We start from the raw sequence: 17,679 nt of genomic DNA on the forward strand, positions 1-17,679 counted from the left end.
CGTGCTCTGTATATGTAATCTTTTTATCTACCTAGTTTTCCTCAAACATGCATTAAAATAAATGCTGGAATTCAAAAATGTTAATCATGTAGTGTGGAAGAGTTAAATTTAAATATCAATAATGACTCCTTTGGGTGATATAAAAGCACAGTTTTGAGTGTTGCTATAGAAATAATCTGTGTGTAAAGGTATTCTCTGTACTCACCAAAGGTGTTCTAGGAATTTACGTGTTATAACTTTGACTTGAAAAGTAGGGTCAGCACACATATAAGACTGTGGCTGTGGAGAGGAGGGATTCTTCCATCACTGACATTTTTCAAGCATTGTCAGATTTTACTTGCATAGCTTCCATCACTGTCAGAAATGCTTCTGTTAGTTTGCAGCTGATGGGTTAATCAAAACATGACTTTAGATTTTCTTTTTAACACAATCAAGATTGGAAGTTTGTGTTATAACTGTATTTGAAATGATTGCTGAGGCTTAGCTTTGAGCTTCATTTCTATAAAAGTAAAATTTTTATTGGTTTTTTTGCATTGAAGGCATATACTTAATTAGCAAGCTGATATTTACATATTCATTAGCTGAAGATTTTTGTGGCGTATTCATTAGTTACTACATTTAGCCTACTGAAAATCATTTTACACTTCTTTAACAATTAGACACTTTAAAAGATCTGTAAAATTATGCTCCAAATTATGTTGGGATCACAAGTAAAAGAATGTTACAGTTCTTTGTGATTCAGAAAGAAAGGAAACCATAACGGAACATAGGAGACCTGTAAAAGAGCTTTTCTCTGCAATTGTTTACACACCTTAATTTTACAACAGAAAGGCTTCCAAAAATTGCACAAATTACTTTTGCTGTTTGGCAATGTATAATACTGAGTTAGATATTTCCCAGTGGACATCAGTTCAGCAAAGCAGTTTAGAAAGGAGTGTTTGAGATACTGGGCATGTTCTGTTTGGGGTTTGCTCTCTAGTATCTACAACTAACAACAAGTATGTTCAGTGACTTTCTGTGCTAGAAGGTAGAATTTGATGATGTTGTTTGTAGTGATTATAATAGTCTTATTTTTGATTATAAAGCTGAGGTTGGCAGCAACTTTTCCTCCTGAGACTATTTATTGGCATTCCTATTTTGCTCTCATGAGACCATTAAAAAATATCTGTGCAATGAATCATTTGCCTTTTAATTTTTATGAAGAGCCTATAAACCCACAGTTTTGTTTGAGTTTTTTTTCAGAGAGCTACTTCATGTGCCTGACTTTGCCCTAAAAAGGATCTTATTTGCCTCAGAAAGGTTTTCAAGTAGACTTGTTATGCAGCTGTATGATTAAGGAAGAGTGAGAACATTTTTGATCTGGTGGCTGTTAGGAATGCAGAAATGGCCACTGGAAAAGGCAGTGGTTTTGTTGAAATTTACAAAACAAATTAGTGGAACAACAAAATTATGAGATTCCTGATTGCTATAGTTTCCTCCAAGCGTTTTCCATCAAAATTTTTGAGTGCATTCAGGATTTGATTCAAGTTTCTACAAGTCAGGATCCGGGAAGGGGGGAAACTGTGACAGATTAGTTGGCTTTATTTTTTTCCCCCGCAAGGTAAATGACTTTATTAACCATTCATAACAGTTCCCTGGACACTTCTGTTGAAACAGGCTGTTTGTGGCTACTTATGGCAAAGTTAAGGACAGGTGAATGTTAAACAGATGGAAAGAAGCAATAAATGTCATTGGAAGATTGGTAATCTTGTTTTAACCAATGTCCCTGTGTTTTCATAGCAATTACAAGACTGATCCATGGAATGTTAGTAGGAAGTGTTTTCAGCTGAGGATTTGCTGAAGAGTGTTAATTTACATAAGAAGTTTTGAAAATCAGCAGTATTCTGTCGGCTCAGAAATTTGGAGACCATTGTTTTTATATCAGAATAACCAGATACTTCATTTTAAATATATGTTACGTTTTCTTTCATGTGGATCTTATAAATCTAAAAAAAATTACAGAGTTGTAATTGTTGTATGTGACTTCACCAGAGTACCCTGAAAATTGTCTTCTGAGTAACCTGAAAATCCTGCAAAGATTCTGAAAGTGAACTTTCAGAAGTGAGGCTTGAAGAAATACCAGGCTGTTCATAAAGTTGCTTCCACAGGCCAGGCACATACAGATAAGGGATCAGTCAAGACCATAACCTGTGTGTGCTTCTGCATTATCTCTGTTATCAAAAAAAAATTCTTTTCATTTAAATAGTTTAAAAAATAGGTTTTTAAATAATTTAAAAATTACCATTAGATTCAATGTTAAGGGGCACCTCACTGTATTTGTGTGGGAAACAAAGTGGAATAAATTGAGAAGATTTCTTAAAATGTGGCAGATAAAATGATCACAGATTTAAGTTTTCCATGAGGTAGTAAAAATGAATGAGGTAGAAAAAATGCTGTATTTGACCTTTTTTATTTAATTCTTTCTGTCACCTTGTTGTAATTAATGGCAACTCCTCAGCCTTCTCTGAGGACAGTTAGTTGTGATGTGAATTTGCCTCTTAAGGGACCTGATTCTAAGCATGATGATATTTAGTAGTTTTACTATTTGTAAATAGGGCAATCCTACTCACGGAAGAAGTACTTTTTAAAACTAGAATTAGCACAAAATTTGTATTTGCTTTGAACTAAAAGACATGTAATTTTCGATTTGGGTAAGACTAAAAAGCTAATATTTTTTTGTGCTTTTGTTTCTTGGCGTTTGACTTAGAAGCACGTCAGACACATGGAAATCCCCCTTTTGTGTTGATGTAGGAAAAAGTTTACCTTTATTGTTCCTTTGCTAAACAGATTTTGTTGTCCCTTGTTGTCCCTTCATCTCTTTTGAAGCAGTACTGCTTTTTATGATGTGTGCTTTCATTGACCAGAAAACACTGCCACCATAAAGTTCATTTAGGGTATCTGTTGTTGGATTTGGGACACTGCTTCTTTATCAGGCATGATTTGAGCATAATTTGTCAACTTCCTCATCCATTTTCTTCTGAAAAGTCTCATTAAGGAGAGTTGAAAGTCTAATTGCCCTAAATCTTTATTCATGAGAAGCTAAGAACAAAACATGTTCAGTAAAGAGAATTGGGTTTAGAACTAATAAACTATAAAACAAAGTATTTGGATGAAATATGTAGTCCCCTCTGTTCTTTCTGCTCTCATAATTTTGTTCTGAGAAAGTCTAAAAGCACATGTGTGTTCTCAGCTCTGCTTAAACCCACCAGTTCATTACTGTGAGAGCAGGAAAAAGAGCCCCTTAGAGAGATGCAGTATGAAGACTTTAGCATGGTTTGCTAAACAATTTTCTTAATTAAGAGAACAAGAAAAAATCTGTAATTACTTTATTGATAACATATACAGCTAAATATGAATGTCAAAATTATAATGATGAGCTAAATTATCATTTCTTTTAATTTTTTCCTTATTAATGAAATGTCCAGACAAACCAAAGTAATATTTTTTCTAAATCTTTATCTTAAATCCATATGGTCTGTAGTTGCAGATGTTTATTGACCAGGTAACTGTCTAACCCTTTTCTATCCACTCTCTCCCATGATACACAGCTGGAATTCTTTCACCAATTTCTTTCCTTTACCTTTCTCACCACACAAGCTTTATATAGAAGTTTTAGCCCTCCACCTATAGAGTTTATTAGTGCTGTTTGTGCCTATTGAAAGATCGGTTTGTGCACAGACACTGCTTAAGGAAAATCTAGTAAATGAGTTTTTGCTGGATGCTGTTCCTGACTTTGCAGATTCCTGCAGGCTGGAGTGTTCCTGAATCTAATTTCCAGATGTGTGCCCATTAGGGGACAGTGCTCTTAGTAACAAATACTTAGTTTTTCTCTTTTAAATTCCTCCAAAACTTCAGCTGTAAAAGTATTCAATTTGTCTGTGTCTGCGAGTCATCTCTTGTAAGACCAAGAGGCATTTGATTTGTGTTTTAGCTAATAGAAAACTTACGGGGAAAAGCAAATGTTTTTATTTAGAGTTTAAATAATGTGCATAGATTTATGATCATATTAAAGATACACCTAATATTTTAAGATATAATTTTTAAAAAATAAAGTGCAATATTTATCTTAATATTCGCTGATTGAAATAAGGAGGCTGGAATTTTCTTCTTTTTCCTAATTTTGTTTTAGGAGGTTTCCTAAAATGTTTCCTTTCCTTGCTGGTCCCCAGGGGGAGAGGGGAAGGCTGAGCCTGGTGATGTGGTGGGGGGATGGCAGTAGTGATACATGGGATGGTGGCTCTTGCATCTGAGCCTGTGCACTGAGGCAGGCTTAGAGCAGCTTCCTTTAGAAAGAGACAAGTTGTAAACACAGTCAAGGATTGTCTTAGGCTTGTTGTTCCTTGTTTTTGTCAATCCAGAAGTCCTTGCCAGTTTATACAGTATTTTTAAAAACTCTTTAATTCTTCCTTGTTAATTTTTGTTTCATGTTGCATGTGTTGTATAATGAATGTTTTAAAGTTTGCATCTGTTTTATTACTTTAAAAAGTATATTAATATTTTTGCTAATATTTGCCTAATCCAATTTTGATTTTACTTTAACTAACTTTGGAAGATTTGAGTAAACAGTTGCCAATCATCTCATGGCAATGCAGATTAAGCTGTTGTACAAATTTATGATTCAAAGAAAATGTTCTTTTATCAGATGAATTGCAGGGTGCACAATCAGAGACTGAGGCTAAGCAAGAAATTCAGCAGCTGCACAAGGAGCTGATTGAAGCCCAAGAGCTAGCTAGGACAAGTAAACAAAAATGCTTTGAACTTCAAGGTGAGACCCAGATAAACTTGGTTCTGTAGGGTATTCATTAGAATTGTATATATCAGGTAGTTCAAGATAAACCAATATGTTTTCATAGTATTGAATACAGACTTGAACTCCGTGTATTTCATCCTTATTTCAGTCAGGTAATGGATGTAATTGAGTATCTTCAGTGGTAGCTCTTTGTTAGATCATCCTATCAGCTATGTAGCTCTGTTGTTTTTGAGACGAAATAATATAGTCCGGTTTAATTGCATATTGTTCACTGTTCATTAGGGTTATATTTACAGCCTTTTTTTCTTTTTCTTCCTCCCACACCAGTTTGCATTTAGCACACCTGGAGTTTTCAGATCAGGCAACAGATTATATCAATTTCAAATTAATTGTAATACTACTACAATAATGGAATGATGTCTTAGTATTAACTTTTATTAAACTACTTACACAGTTACTACCTTTGATAACTTCCTGAAATAATATGTTTGTTTAATCTTTTCATTTAAGGAGAGGTTGTGACTAAAATTATTACACAGATGAAATACATGTTACTAACAAAAACTTTTGGGCACATTTTCACTTTTACTTGTAGCTCTCTTGGAAGAAGAGAGAAAAGCATATCGAGTGCAAGTTGAAGAATCCAACAAGCAAATAAATGCTCTGCAAGGTAGGAATTTTTTTTCCCCACTCTTTAGGGAAACTATATGGTTTTGACTGTTTCTGTGGCATCATAGTCACTAATAAAGGAAAACATTTAGTTGAGTGTATGTTTTAAATCTGATTTCTTTCACCATATCTTTGATTGTTGTTGTGGAATGTTTCCTTTCAATTCCTATGGTTCTAACAGTAACTTAGAAAATGCAAAGGATGTAATCTGTCATAGGTAGCTCTTCTTCATCTCCCATTAGTCTCTCTCAGTTCTGAATGATCAGTGGTTCTTACTGTGACTGCCTTCAGAGCGCTCAGAAGCTTTAGGTGGTTTTGTGCTACTCAGTCTCTTCACTTCATTATAGGATCCTCTTAAAGAAATTTTTCATCCACATCCAGCATCAGAACATGCAGGAAAGTTGCTGCAACAGAGACTCTGTCCATGCCTTTTTGAGAACTGATATAATCAGTCATGCTCTTTTCAGCCCAAAATGTGTACAGCAGGATGTAATCCCATGATTTACAAAACCTCTGAGTCACATGTTCTCGATCATGTTAACTTGTCATCCATGTATGTGAGTGAGCTCGTTGATCAAGAGTCTGTCCGTCTGTCCAGCCTTAAGGACAAAAAAGGTTATATTACCTGTAATTTCCTTAGAGCAAGCATCAGTTTGAAGAGCTACTCAGCCTCTGATTATTACCAAACTCAGGAGCTTCATCCCTTGGGATCTTTGTCAGCATATCATTTGCTTTGGACCCAAAAATGTCTGGAAGGCAGATGAGCAGACAGGCAGGTGGATTGACAGTCCTGACTTTCTTAGGGAGTCAAAATAGCCCTAGAAAATTATTTTATATATATTGTGGTACTTGTCATGTACTAGTTACACTGAAAAACTTCTGTAATTGCTCTGTTTTATGTGACTGTCAGCAAAGAATCTTTATGTTTTCTGCCATTGGTCTTGTAAGAGAGTAGCTTACAGAATGCTTATCTTTAGAACAAGAGGAGCAATTTAATTTTGAGTGTTACCTTGCTAATAAAGAAAATTCTCCAAGTAGTAAATGCTGTAACAAAAATTAGAAAATATTTGATAGTTATTTCTATGCACAAAAAAAAAAAAAAATCCTCCTAAAAAGAGAGAATGAAAGTAGAAACTTGACAGAGCCAAACTTAATTGCAGGATTCTTCTTCTTAATTCTGTACTTTCCTTTTTTCTTGTTCCTTCCCAAGAGAGGTCTTGCTGATGTTTCCTCCTCTCTCTGTTGTAGTTAAAAATGTTCTGATGTGTGTTTTAGCCCAGCCAGTGTTGTTGGCTTTGTTTGTGATAGAGAAGGTGCCAGAGAAACAACTGAGGTCATTTCTCTTCGTGTCAAGTTCATTAGATGAACACATAGGTAGAGAAAGGAAATTCAAATAACTTGTTGCTCCTTATTTTAAAGAAAATGAAAGAAGCAAAGCATTCAGTTTAGGTGAGGTAATGGCTTACAGAAACAAGAGACGTAATGGAAGTTTTCTTTCTAATTGTCCTCTCAAATTATATCCAGTGCTTCAGAAACCATTCCCATATTGTTAGTAGTAATTTTTCTGTGTAAGTTGTTTCTACAACTCCACCAAACTTGGAACTCCTGTGTGTCTTAGAATTTTCAGTCCAAGACTCTTTTCAGGCCTGAACATCTAAAGGGAGAGTTGTTCATCAACAAAATGCACAGGATAAAAACCACATTTCTTTGAAATGTTGCCATCACCAAGAAGTAGGAGTTTAGCTTGGCTTGATGAAGAAAATGCTATCAGGAAGATATGGTTTGCATTCCTTTGCTCAGGCACCTGCTGTATTAGCAAGCTGTAGTTCTTTGTGCTTTAGTGCATATTATTTTGGTAGGTTCAAGGCTTCCAATATAAGGATATGTTGAAAGGCAGTTGTTGATGCATTGTGTGTTGTCTTACTGTCAGGTTCTTCTCATCCACGGCTTCATTTGGTTTCTGTTAGTGTGTCTTGGTTTAGGTAGATAGGTATCTGCCAGGGAAGATTGGAGTCTCCCTTGGAATGGAGAATGTAAGCCCCTGCCCCCTTTTTCCAAATTATTATAAATTTGCAAGTAAAAGGCTGTCAGGCAAAGATTTTGGGAATAGGTATAGCTGTTATTAACTAGGGATATTAAAAATACAAATGTTGTAGTACCAAAGAATAGCAAACTAACAAACAAGAAATCCTAGAAAACCCTGACAGTCAGAAAAACAACCTGACACCCTGTTGGTCAGGGTGTTGGGAACAGTCCAAAAGTAAGCCCTCCTGGAGTGGTCCTGTTGGAAGTAGAGGTGGTCTTGTAGAGAAAAAGGGTCCAGAGATGGGTCTGGTCTTCCTTTGGGAGTCCCATGGGAACACTGGATGTCTGGTAACACTTGTGGCTCCTTTTTATCTAGATGAAAATGGTTTGGCTCTTCCTCCCTGTCTAGAGTATCTCATAATGAGATTATGTAATGTGTCATGTCATTGTGAGCTTTAAAAGCCCATTAACAAAAGATATCCTCATGGGGGTAATGGGAGGGTGAGCAGAGATAAGGAACAATCCCCCTCCCAGTTTTAACGGCTGGCTTGTTATCAGAAAGTCAGTCACCCCCTCCCTCCTGGAGTTACAACAGATAAAGAAAAAACACCTCCCCACCCGGGTTTCAAGAGATGGAGTAGAATAAACTTTTTTATTGTGCTCAGAGATATCTTTAGTAATGAAAGGGTTTTAGATGGGAATAATTTATAAGGTTTGCTTCATGCAGAAATGTCAAGTAGCCTTGTGTATGTGACTGCTATATGTTTACTGTAAGCTGTAAATGCTGAAGAACCTTCTTCTAGCTCAGTATACATGGTGCACTGTCCCTTTCAATGTAAAATTCATCTTGTGCTTTGAAAAATGTTTTTTGCAAAGAAATAATGTGTATTTCCTCTACTGCTTGTTGAGAACAGAGTAGATATTATTCTGTACCTCAAATATTTATAGACATTTTAAGTTAACTGCTGAACAGGCAAACATTTCCAGTGTTGCTTTGCGAATGTTGGGCTTGTGACGTAGGCTTTCTTGCTTTTCCTGTTGTCCCGAAAGCCCTAATGTCCTTGTCCTCTAATAGTTGTTTTGCTTCCAGTGATGTTGGGTCTTAATCTTGTTTTCAGATTTTGGACAGTTGCTTTGGTATCACACACACAGCACAGCCTTGTCTAAGACAGCTTTGTCCAGACATAATTTTTGTTTCTTTCGACTCTCTGTATTACATGGCCTACATACTTGCCTCTTTAAGGTACAGCATTTGACAGGATAAATATGTCTTTTCAATTGCATTAGCCTTCTTTAGTCCTGTTAAATATCAATGTGTTGAGAAAGGGAGGCAAGGTTTTTAGGTTTTTTGTAAATACAGTTTGAAAAAATATTAACATGAATGTCTACTTTCCAGCTCAGTTGCGAAGGTTGCAAGAAGAAATTGAGAATCTTCGCAAGGAAAAAGAGAATGAAATTTCAAGCACTCGAAATGAACTAGTCAGTGCTCAAAATGAGATTCTGTCACTTCAAAAAGTAGCAGAAAAAACAGCATCAGAACGAGACACAGATATTTCTGCATTACAAGCTGAGCTGCAGATGGTGCGAACGGAGCTTGAACGGTGGAGGAAAGATGCCTCGGATTATGAAAAAGAAATTGTCAATCTGCAAGCCAGTTTTCAGCTCAGGTGCCAGCAGTGTGAGGAGCAGCAGAAGGAAGAGGCCTCTCGCCTAAAAGGTACTTGTTTGAAAGGGTGCCACAGAGCATGGCTACCAGAGCATCCTGCTCATTGTGGTGAATACCAGTTACTCAAATCACTGTTTGTCTGTCCCTTTGTAGCCATTTGCTCTGTGTGGGTGTATATGTATGTGTATATGTATATACATATGTATACATGTGTGTGTATTTATGTGTGTGTGCCAAGGCTTGTGGTGTTAGAAAAGATGTTTTGCATGCATCATTGAACAGTTATTATCAATTATGCCTAAATTAACTTAGGTACTCTTTGATATCAGTAGGCCAAGTGGAATTCCACTTTGAAAGTGGAATTCCACTTTTACAGTTTGAGGGATTCATACTGCCAGAAAATTTCCAAGAGGACTTGTATAACTTCTCTGTTGTTTAAGCCCATTAAGGGGGAGCTCCTGAATTTTTAATTCTAACAAAGTTTCACCAAATCTTATTGCTTTAAACATTCTTTGCCTAGTAACAGAGGCATGGTATCTAGTGATTCTCTTGCTGTTTTCAAGCCCTTGGAAATTATTTTCTTCAAATAGGCTTTTCTACTAGTGTTTTTAAAATACTAGAGTTGACCCATAAAAAGATTGTTTTCTACTTCTTAGTACCTTAGAAAAAGCTTTAATGAAAAAAGTAACTTGCCTGGCACTGGGTATAATAAACCTCATAGCAGTAGAAGATACTGTAATGTTTTACAGGTACTCATGAGGGAATTCATGTGACATGGTTACAAACAGGTATATTTGAGATTTACATCTGATACCAGCTTTTCCTCCATTTATTAGCTGATGTTCCTTGAAGCAGTCATGAAATAATTTTACTTAATTGAATTAACTTATACATTGCAGGTGAACTTGAAAAGTTGAAGGCAGAGTGGATCGCTCTGGAAGCTGAATGTGTTAAACTGAGGAAGGAAAATACTTCACTTGCATCTGAACTTCAACGGCAAGAGAAGGAGCTTTCCAGGTAAGGGCATGGCGTTTTGTCTAGGAGGTACCACAGCAGCTGAAGAGTTTTGGTGGTGGTGGTTTTACCTCCCAAAAGAGATTCTGAACGTTAATTATACACAGCAAGCTGTGCACATATTTTTAAAAGCAAGGCCATGGCCAGCCTTTCGTGTCAGCACTGTGTAAAGGGAAACAATAATGGTCTGTACTTCTGTGATTGCTCTAAACTGATATTTACATATCAAAACCAATGTGTTAAGCTTCCAAGGGTGAAAAGTGCCTGTTTGTGTAAATCTCAAATGCATAAGGAAGCTATTGTATTTTGTTTTTCAGCTCTCAGAAACAGAGTTTAGCACTAACCAGCGATATAAGTGTTCTTGAAATGTCTCGAAAGGAACTTGAAAATCAGATGGGATCTTTGAGAGAAAAGCATCAACGGGATGCAGCCAGTCTGAAAACTCAACTCAGTGAAGCTGAGAGTCAAGCAAAGGATTTTCAGAAAGAGGTAACATGAAGTATTTCCATTTTGCAAGAATGTAATGCCCAGTTACTGACCTTTTTACGCTAAAAGAAAAGGCAAAGTTTTCTAGTAAAGAATTTTTTTTCATATGTTTATTGCAAGCAGTTTAAATGGTAGCTAAGAAAATATAAACTGGGAGTCAAATCTAAAAAGGAAGACTTCAGGCAAATACACGTGTTCTTTGAGAACTTCCTAAACTCTACTTACATGCATTACTGAAGTGAATTTACTTTTAAGATGTTCAGACAGGTAAATAATTTTTCAGAGTCTTCATGGACATGATGGTCCAGAGTTTCTTTAGCTATTGTGAGTCAAAGTTAATTCTTTTTTTTTTACAGTCTCATCTTCCCAGTTAGATTTGAACTCTTTTATTTGGCAATGGGACTACACATTCTTTACAAAAACCTCTTTTTATCTTTGTGGATTTGTAAGTGCATAAGGAAGAGCCAGCATTTTGAGCATGTATTTAATCTGCCTGGACTCTAAAGATTATGTCTGGAAGAAGGCCATAGTCTCCAACAACTTATTTGCTTCCTCTTATGAGCATTTTGAATGTTTCTCTAGTCACTGCTCTTAGTTTCTTTTGCAGTCCTTTTGTTTGCTGTGTGGTTAATTCATCCATGTCACATTCCTTACAGTTCTCAGAATCTGAAAATCCCAGTTGTCTTAATCTCTGTTTTGTAATCAGTTCAGTATTTGTAAAGATGCCTCATCTTCTAAATTTGTGGTGAACTTGTGGCCAGTACTGAAGGTCATTGGTTCTGTACTTACTAAGCCCTGTCAAGAGGACTGCTGGAACAGAAAAAGTGGAGTGTGGGTTTGAAAAAGGAAAAGCTACTCATTGTGCAGGAACATGTCACATTCACCCAGTACTGTTCGTACCTGACCCACACGGAGGATTAGGGCATGACAGTAACAAGGCATGTTTTTTTAATGCCTGCCTTGCTCCTACATTTGAATTTGCTGTGTGGGAAAAGGGTTTGATTTACTTCATACAGAGTGTTGAATTTTGCACCTATTAGAGGGGTGTAGGTATGTAAGCTGCAGCCTAGATGTAAGACCACTATTCAAATGTGAAGGACTGTTCCCCTGTTTCTTGTTTCATCTTTGTAGTTTTTACAGTCCTTTCCAATACGATAATGAATAATTGGTATGAGAGACTAATTAAGCCTTTGCATTTTTTTTGTATTTCCTTGGGTTTAGTAGCCTTAGCCCTGCCAAGCAGGGGAAAAAAAATTAGAAGAAAAGGAAATCTAAATTCTACCCTGCTTTTATGAAAAGGGAGTGCACTGATGCAAGTTAGTGTAGGCAGATGACAGAAAAGGGAGCTGTGTGCTAAGCAGATGTCAGCATGTGTTGGGTGTCCAGGGGTCCACAGATTGTTCTCTCTTTGTCTTTAGTATGAAAGAACACAGACCGTGCTCTCGGAGCTGAAAGCAAAGTATGAGGTGGCTGAACAACAAAACCAGTCACTCACGGAGGAGCTCAAACAATGTAAAGAAAACCTGAAGCTGCTACAAGAAAAAGGAAACAATGTAAGTCTGTACCAAATGTGTGGGGAAGTCAGGTTATTACACTCGCAATCCTGTTGAAGGAATATAGAAGAGTCAAATAGAAAAGGATCCATGTTATGTGAAATTCCATTCTGGTCCTACCTGTGCAGATTTGCACATCATACCACTGTTATAATTACACATGAAGGTTAAATTTACAGTTCCTTGACAGTTTTAAGTATGTCTTTAGATACCTGCCCTCTTGAAAACATGTGGCTTAAGTACTAGTGAACCAGAACTAAGTAAAATTTTCTGATTTCAAAGAATGAAACAGGGGTAAAAGCTGACAAACCTGTATCAGAATGAACTGAGTAAACCTTTTCAAGCTGCTCTCATTTTATTAGTATTTATTACAATGGATGTTCCCTCCTTACTCTTGCTTATGCTTCTTAACCATGGTTATTTCTGATGGGCTCATGCTTTAAACAGTGCAATTGAACTGTCCTTTCTATTCACTAATGAAAATAGTGGGTTTTGTTTTTCAATTTATCTGAGAGGTTGTATCATTAGAACTGAGTTCCCAGCTAGAGACAACTTTTTATTTTTCTGGGATTCTGAACTCTTCTAAACATTAAGGGTGTGGCACACACATTATAAGGTGGTCATAGCCTTATTTTAGGTCCCTTACTACCCTGAGAGGGCTGTTTTTGTCTTCCTGTACTGCCTCTGTGGTCAGTGGAGGGTGAACAGCTCCTGTAATGCACAGAACAAAACAGGAGGATAATGAATGCTCTGTAACAGACTTTAGCAAACTGTGTCTCTGACTACAGAGGAAGTTGTACAGGTCCCATCCTCTAAATCAGATGGCTGCTGGATGCCTAAAGTTTGTATGAATATCCTTTCCATAATCAATTCTTGAATATAAACCTTGAACATGATGGAGCTGTCAAAGATGTAAAGAATTCAAAGCCTTTCTCACTTTTTTCAGCCATATTTTCAGGAATACGATTTCATAATTCTCTTGGAACCTGATTCTTGCTTAGAATTTTTCTGCAGTGCTCAGATAATGCTGAGTTACTTGACTTACTTAAAGCAGAAGTCAAAAACAACCAGACTAAAACCTCACCCCATTTTAATAGAAGAGATCACAATGAATAAATAATTGTGAATATGAGATTTTCTGCTCTGTTAGAAACATTAACCTCAGAATCAAAATGATCAGTGGAAAAAGGGGTTGAAATGCTGTGAAGGAAATTGAAGCACCTGATGAAAGTGAAAAAACTAAAAGGAAATTTTAGGGAGACTTAGAGGTGAGTATTTAAATGAAAGCAGAAACCACAGCAGTTGCCAAAATCTGCTTCCAGAAGAGGAGTTAATTGTGACGGTTGAAACCTGGAGGTCAGGGTGTGATGAAGAGCATCCTCCATATAAGGGCAAACTCACTGCTCACCAAACATTACTCACAGTCAGTAATGTAAAACATATCCATCTTGGGGATTGTTTCAAACATCATGGATACTGGGCTGAGTTCCAAGGTCAAATTTTTCAAGTACCATTGCCCCTTATGCTGGAATCATTATCTGCTACTTCATTTCTGAGGACAGAAAGTGACTTCCCACTGTGGGATTTGTTCCTTTTTGCAGCCCATCTGTGTCTGAGTTTGCATATCTTCATATTCTAATAAAAGATGCACAATTTTGTCAGAGCACCTAGTTAAATGCTCCTTGACAATAGGGAGATTTTTTATGTATTGATAAGTTTGTGAGGGGAAAATCTGATCATTTGGAGGTGATCTCATTGAATGTGATGGTAATTTATCATTGATATCATTTGCCAAGAATGTGTATAACTTACAAAAAAAAAAATCCCTAGAATTGTTCAGCAAAGCAACAAATGTTAGAAAAGACAAGGCTTCTGTACTCCATTTGTGATATAATTTAAATACTAAGTTTTTAATATTCAAGTTTTAAAAAGGATTGCAGTGTTGTGTTTTTGAAATGCTTAGCGGTGTGGTGTACTACTTGTTGTTTGCATGCTTGGAGTCACTGGTTACTTCCTGATGCGCTTTACACAACAGATTTAATGATTTGAATGCTTTAAGAACATTAGCTGCTCTGGTTGATTTAAACCTCTGGCACTTTTTTGAGCACTGCTGTGATTATTTCTGCCAACAGGCTTTCTGTGGGAAGGTGGCACTGTGATTCGTGGCACCCATGACACAAAAATAATCTTGCATGAAAAAGTCTTCAGTAGTGACACATAATTTTTCTGTTAAGTATTTGCCTTAATTGAAAAAAAAATTAATTGAGCAAGACTGGAACACCTTCTAATATTTCTGTGTTTTGAACCATATTGGAGGTTCTGTAAATAAGTGATTCCTACAAATTTGTAACAGGATGAGATTTTACTTACTAATCACAGTGTTTTAGAAAAGTTAAGCATGAATTTATCATTGGTTTATTTATTTGACTGAACAAAATTAAGGTAATTTCAGCACAAACAGTTTTAAAAATATTTGGCATGGATCAACCTTACCCTCTGTGTGTCTTTGTGCGTGCACAAATATATAGAGTAGGATACAGAGAAAGCAGATGTCTTCCAAGGACAGCCTAAAAAGCATTTAGGTCCATTTTTGCTTTTAATTTTTCATATCACAGATAAAGGCTGTTCCATCCAGAATGTGCAGTAGTTTCCACGAATAGAACATAGCTGAGAAAAAGTGTGTATGGTTCTGAGGAGGCCATAAGCTGGATGAACCCTGCAGTCTGGACAGCTGCTGGTTTGGCCCAGCTGCAGCATTTGATCGATTTTCAGAATTGCATTTGGTCACAAGGCTGCTGACCTGGCAGAGATGCTGAGCTTTGTGGTATCTCTGAGAGAAATGTGCTTCTCTGCTTTTTAGTAACTGGGTGTGGATTGTACAGTCATGTTACAATCTCACGGAAATGTCTGAACTACTGGGTTTGCCTGTGGACATAGCTGTAATTGATTCACTAACTGAGGAAAAATAGATTGATTTTCTGGAGGCTGGTGATGGAAAATGGAAAAGGCTAACTAGCAAGGAATGAAGAAATAGCTGAAAAATCCAGTATTTGATGTGAGTCCATCCATCTCTCAAGAAATCCAAATAGGATTTCCTCATACTTATAAAAACTGAAAATCAACTATAAATAAGATACAGGCAAATCAGTTTAACATTTGTATTTTTTTCAAGTGCTAAATTCCAAGTTGTGACAAGAGGTTTCTTGGAACATTTTCTGCCTACTTCCCTTTATTTTTAAACATCCCTGTTCATTTGAGTAGAATGGTGTACTAACTTTGTATACCAGATTAGATAATGCTGTAATGTGTTAGATGTCTTTAATACATTTCAATTAAAACAAAACTTACTGACTTATATTCCCCTCTCTAAATCATCTTTACCTGATTGATTTATAGCACTAAGTGATTTTTAATATCCCTTCCCTTCTTTAGCCTTCCATATTACAACCCGTCCCAGCCGTATTCATCGGCCTAATCCTGGCTTTCCTGTATTGGTGTTACGGCCCATTGTGGTAGCGAAAGGTACAAGCACTACTGTTCAGTCAATGTATGTTTGTCCCTCTCACCTGTTTGTGCCATTTCTGTATCAAATAGTGCATGGTGAAATGCTCACAGGTGTTTCTTAACCTGAAGCAAACCCTTCATTTAATATGCCATTCTGTTGACACTGATGAGCTGAGCAATCCACTAATCATTTGACATCTCTGTGATTTCTTTAATAATTAACAATTAATTTTGTTCTAACTGGTGCTTGAACGTGCCTCTTCTAACTCGGTTTCAGTTTGTCTTCAGCAAATGGGCTGCCTTTTGCACAATGCTGCGATGCTAGGGCTTGTAAGAAAACTTAATTGCTTAATTAACTATAAAAAATGAAGAGTTTGCCTCTAATAATAAAATTCAACAAGCTTTGGTTCCTATCTATGGACTAAGAAATTCCTCTCTGGCTCTAAACACTTTAATTTCTCTCACTATTGCTGATGGAAAGATGAAAAAAAAGACAAGAAATAGGTGGTTGGTTTGTATTCTGAACTCTCAGCTTGCATTTTCTCTTGTCTCTCAGTGTGTCCTCCTCTTAAAATGCCATTGTTGTCATGCAGTGTTGTGACAGTCTGTTAAAAATGGTGTTGTCAGGATCCGCTACAAACTAAGTCACAGATGTGGATTTAAACGGTCTGGATTTAAAGACGTGCGTAAACCTCTGTCCAGCATTGACTTGGCATGAGCGATGTTTTAAACATCTCAAGCCTTCGCATGTTCAGTGGCAGATTTCTCTGAGGTGTGTACAGTAACAAACCTGGAAATACGGAGCTGCCAAAAGTCCTCCAGACAATCCTCAGTCACGAAGAGGCGTGGAGTTCCCTGTGCTAGAGGAACGTGGTCTGCTGTGGTGCTCCAAGTCAGGACTAGCCTTCAGCAGGGCTTGTGGGTAACGTGGTAGTGATGCCTGTCAACAGGTACTCGGGACTTGCAGGAGCCACGAGGTAAACTGATTAGTATGAATTAGAACAAATATGATATTGATTTCTTTTTTCTCTCCACACAGAGACAATGGCCTTGGATGCCTGTGATGGCAGCTTTGGTTGCTGTAACAGCCGTGGTGCTGTACCCAGGCCTAACCAGAGCTTCTCCATGAGAACTGTTGTTGAATCCATACACCGTCCTCCCTTTAGAAGCTGGCAACATTCATATACTGAGGGAAAACAGATTAATTCTCTTCCTTTTTACCTCTTAATACAGCACAGCTCTGCGTGAGAACAGCAGTAGGGTCATTTGCTTTAAACTGTATAAAATGTATCTGTCTATAAAGAGGGAATAAAATTGCGATTCATTATACTGTGAGCAATATTTTTGCTTACAACTTCATGCAAGTTGTAAATTAGTATGTTGGGATTCTGAATACTATAATGGTGGCCTAAAGCAGGCTTCTTGGTACCAAATTATTTATAATGGCTAGGGTTGTGGACACTGACTTTAGAATCTGATAGCTAGACTTAAGAGGAAAATACTGATTTGGACATCCGAGCCAAGTAACCTTGCAGATACTTGGGAAACAGATGCAGTGTGCTCAGTGCCTTTCAGTATGATCTATTTTTTTTTAAACTAGTGTATCATTTTACTTGCTGTTAGTCACTGAGCTGTTGGGAACAAGACTTAAGAAAATTTCTCTTACCACGCCTTTCAAAGGAAGCATATTTTTCTTTCGTAAGGATTGCTTTATTAATGGGTTTTGGGAATAAACACAATTCATGTCCAGCCTTAAAGAGATAGAGATACTGATGGTGAAGACCAGCCTAAAGTATTTAGTGTGTGCGTGTGCGAGTGTAAGCATGTGTGTGTTCTTGAGTGAACTAAGGTGTTTCTGGGAGCAAGTACTTGGTCATTTGATGGACATAGTGCAGTGATTCAACTTACGTTAACTTTAGTTTGAATGTAATTTATTAAATTTCATATATTTAAAGAGATACATCTTTAAAAGT

The 17,679-nt window shown here is 36.9% G+C and overlaps 1 protein-coding gene across 26 annotated transcripts in view; it reads left to right on the plus strand.

Annotated features, from left to right (window-relative positions):
• Positions 1–17,035, plus strand: part of SLMAP (sarcolemma associated protein) — a 77,127-nt gene extending 60,092 nt beyond the window's left edge. For 14 of the 26 annotated variants that reach the window (XM_066195371.1, XM_066195375.1, XM_066195377.1 and 11 more), the window contains 7 exons: positions 4,682–4,804; positions 5,385–5,459; positions 8,880–9,200; positions 10,049–10,166; positions 10,481–10,652; positions 12,068–12,202; positions 16,746–17,035. In XM_066195371.1, coding sequence (XP_066051468.1) covers positions 4,682–4,804; positions 5,385–5,459; positions 8,880–9,200; positions 10,049–10,166; positions 10,481–10,652; positions 12,068–12,202; positions 16,746–16,835 — 1,034 coding nt within the window. In that variant the 3' untranslated portion in view covers positions 16,836–17,035. Of the gene's footprint in view, positions 1–4,681; positions 4,805–5,384; positions 5,460–8,879; positions 9,201–10,048; positions 10,167–10,480; positions 10,653–12,067; positions 12,203–15,634; positions 15,725–16,745 lie in introns of all 26 variants that reach the window. The other 12 variants (XM_066195372.1, XM_066195378.1, XM_066195381.1 and 9 more) reach the window with 3 other exon arrangements.
• Positions 17,036–17,679: the final 644 nt, after the last annotated feature.

Source organism: Chamaea fasciata, unplaced genomic scaffold (genome assembly GCF_029207755.1).
Source record: "Chamaea fasciata isolate MVZ Bird 193981 ecotype frontalis unplaced genomic scaffold, bChaFas1.0.hap1 SCAF_13, whole genome shotgun sequence".
Lineage (NCBI taxonomy): Eukaryota > Metazoa > Chordata > Aves > Passeriformes > Sylviidae > Chamaea > Chamaea fasciata.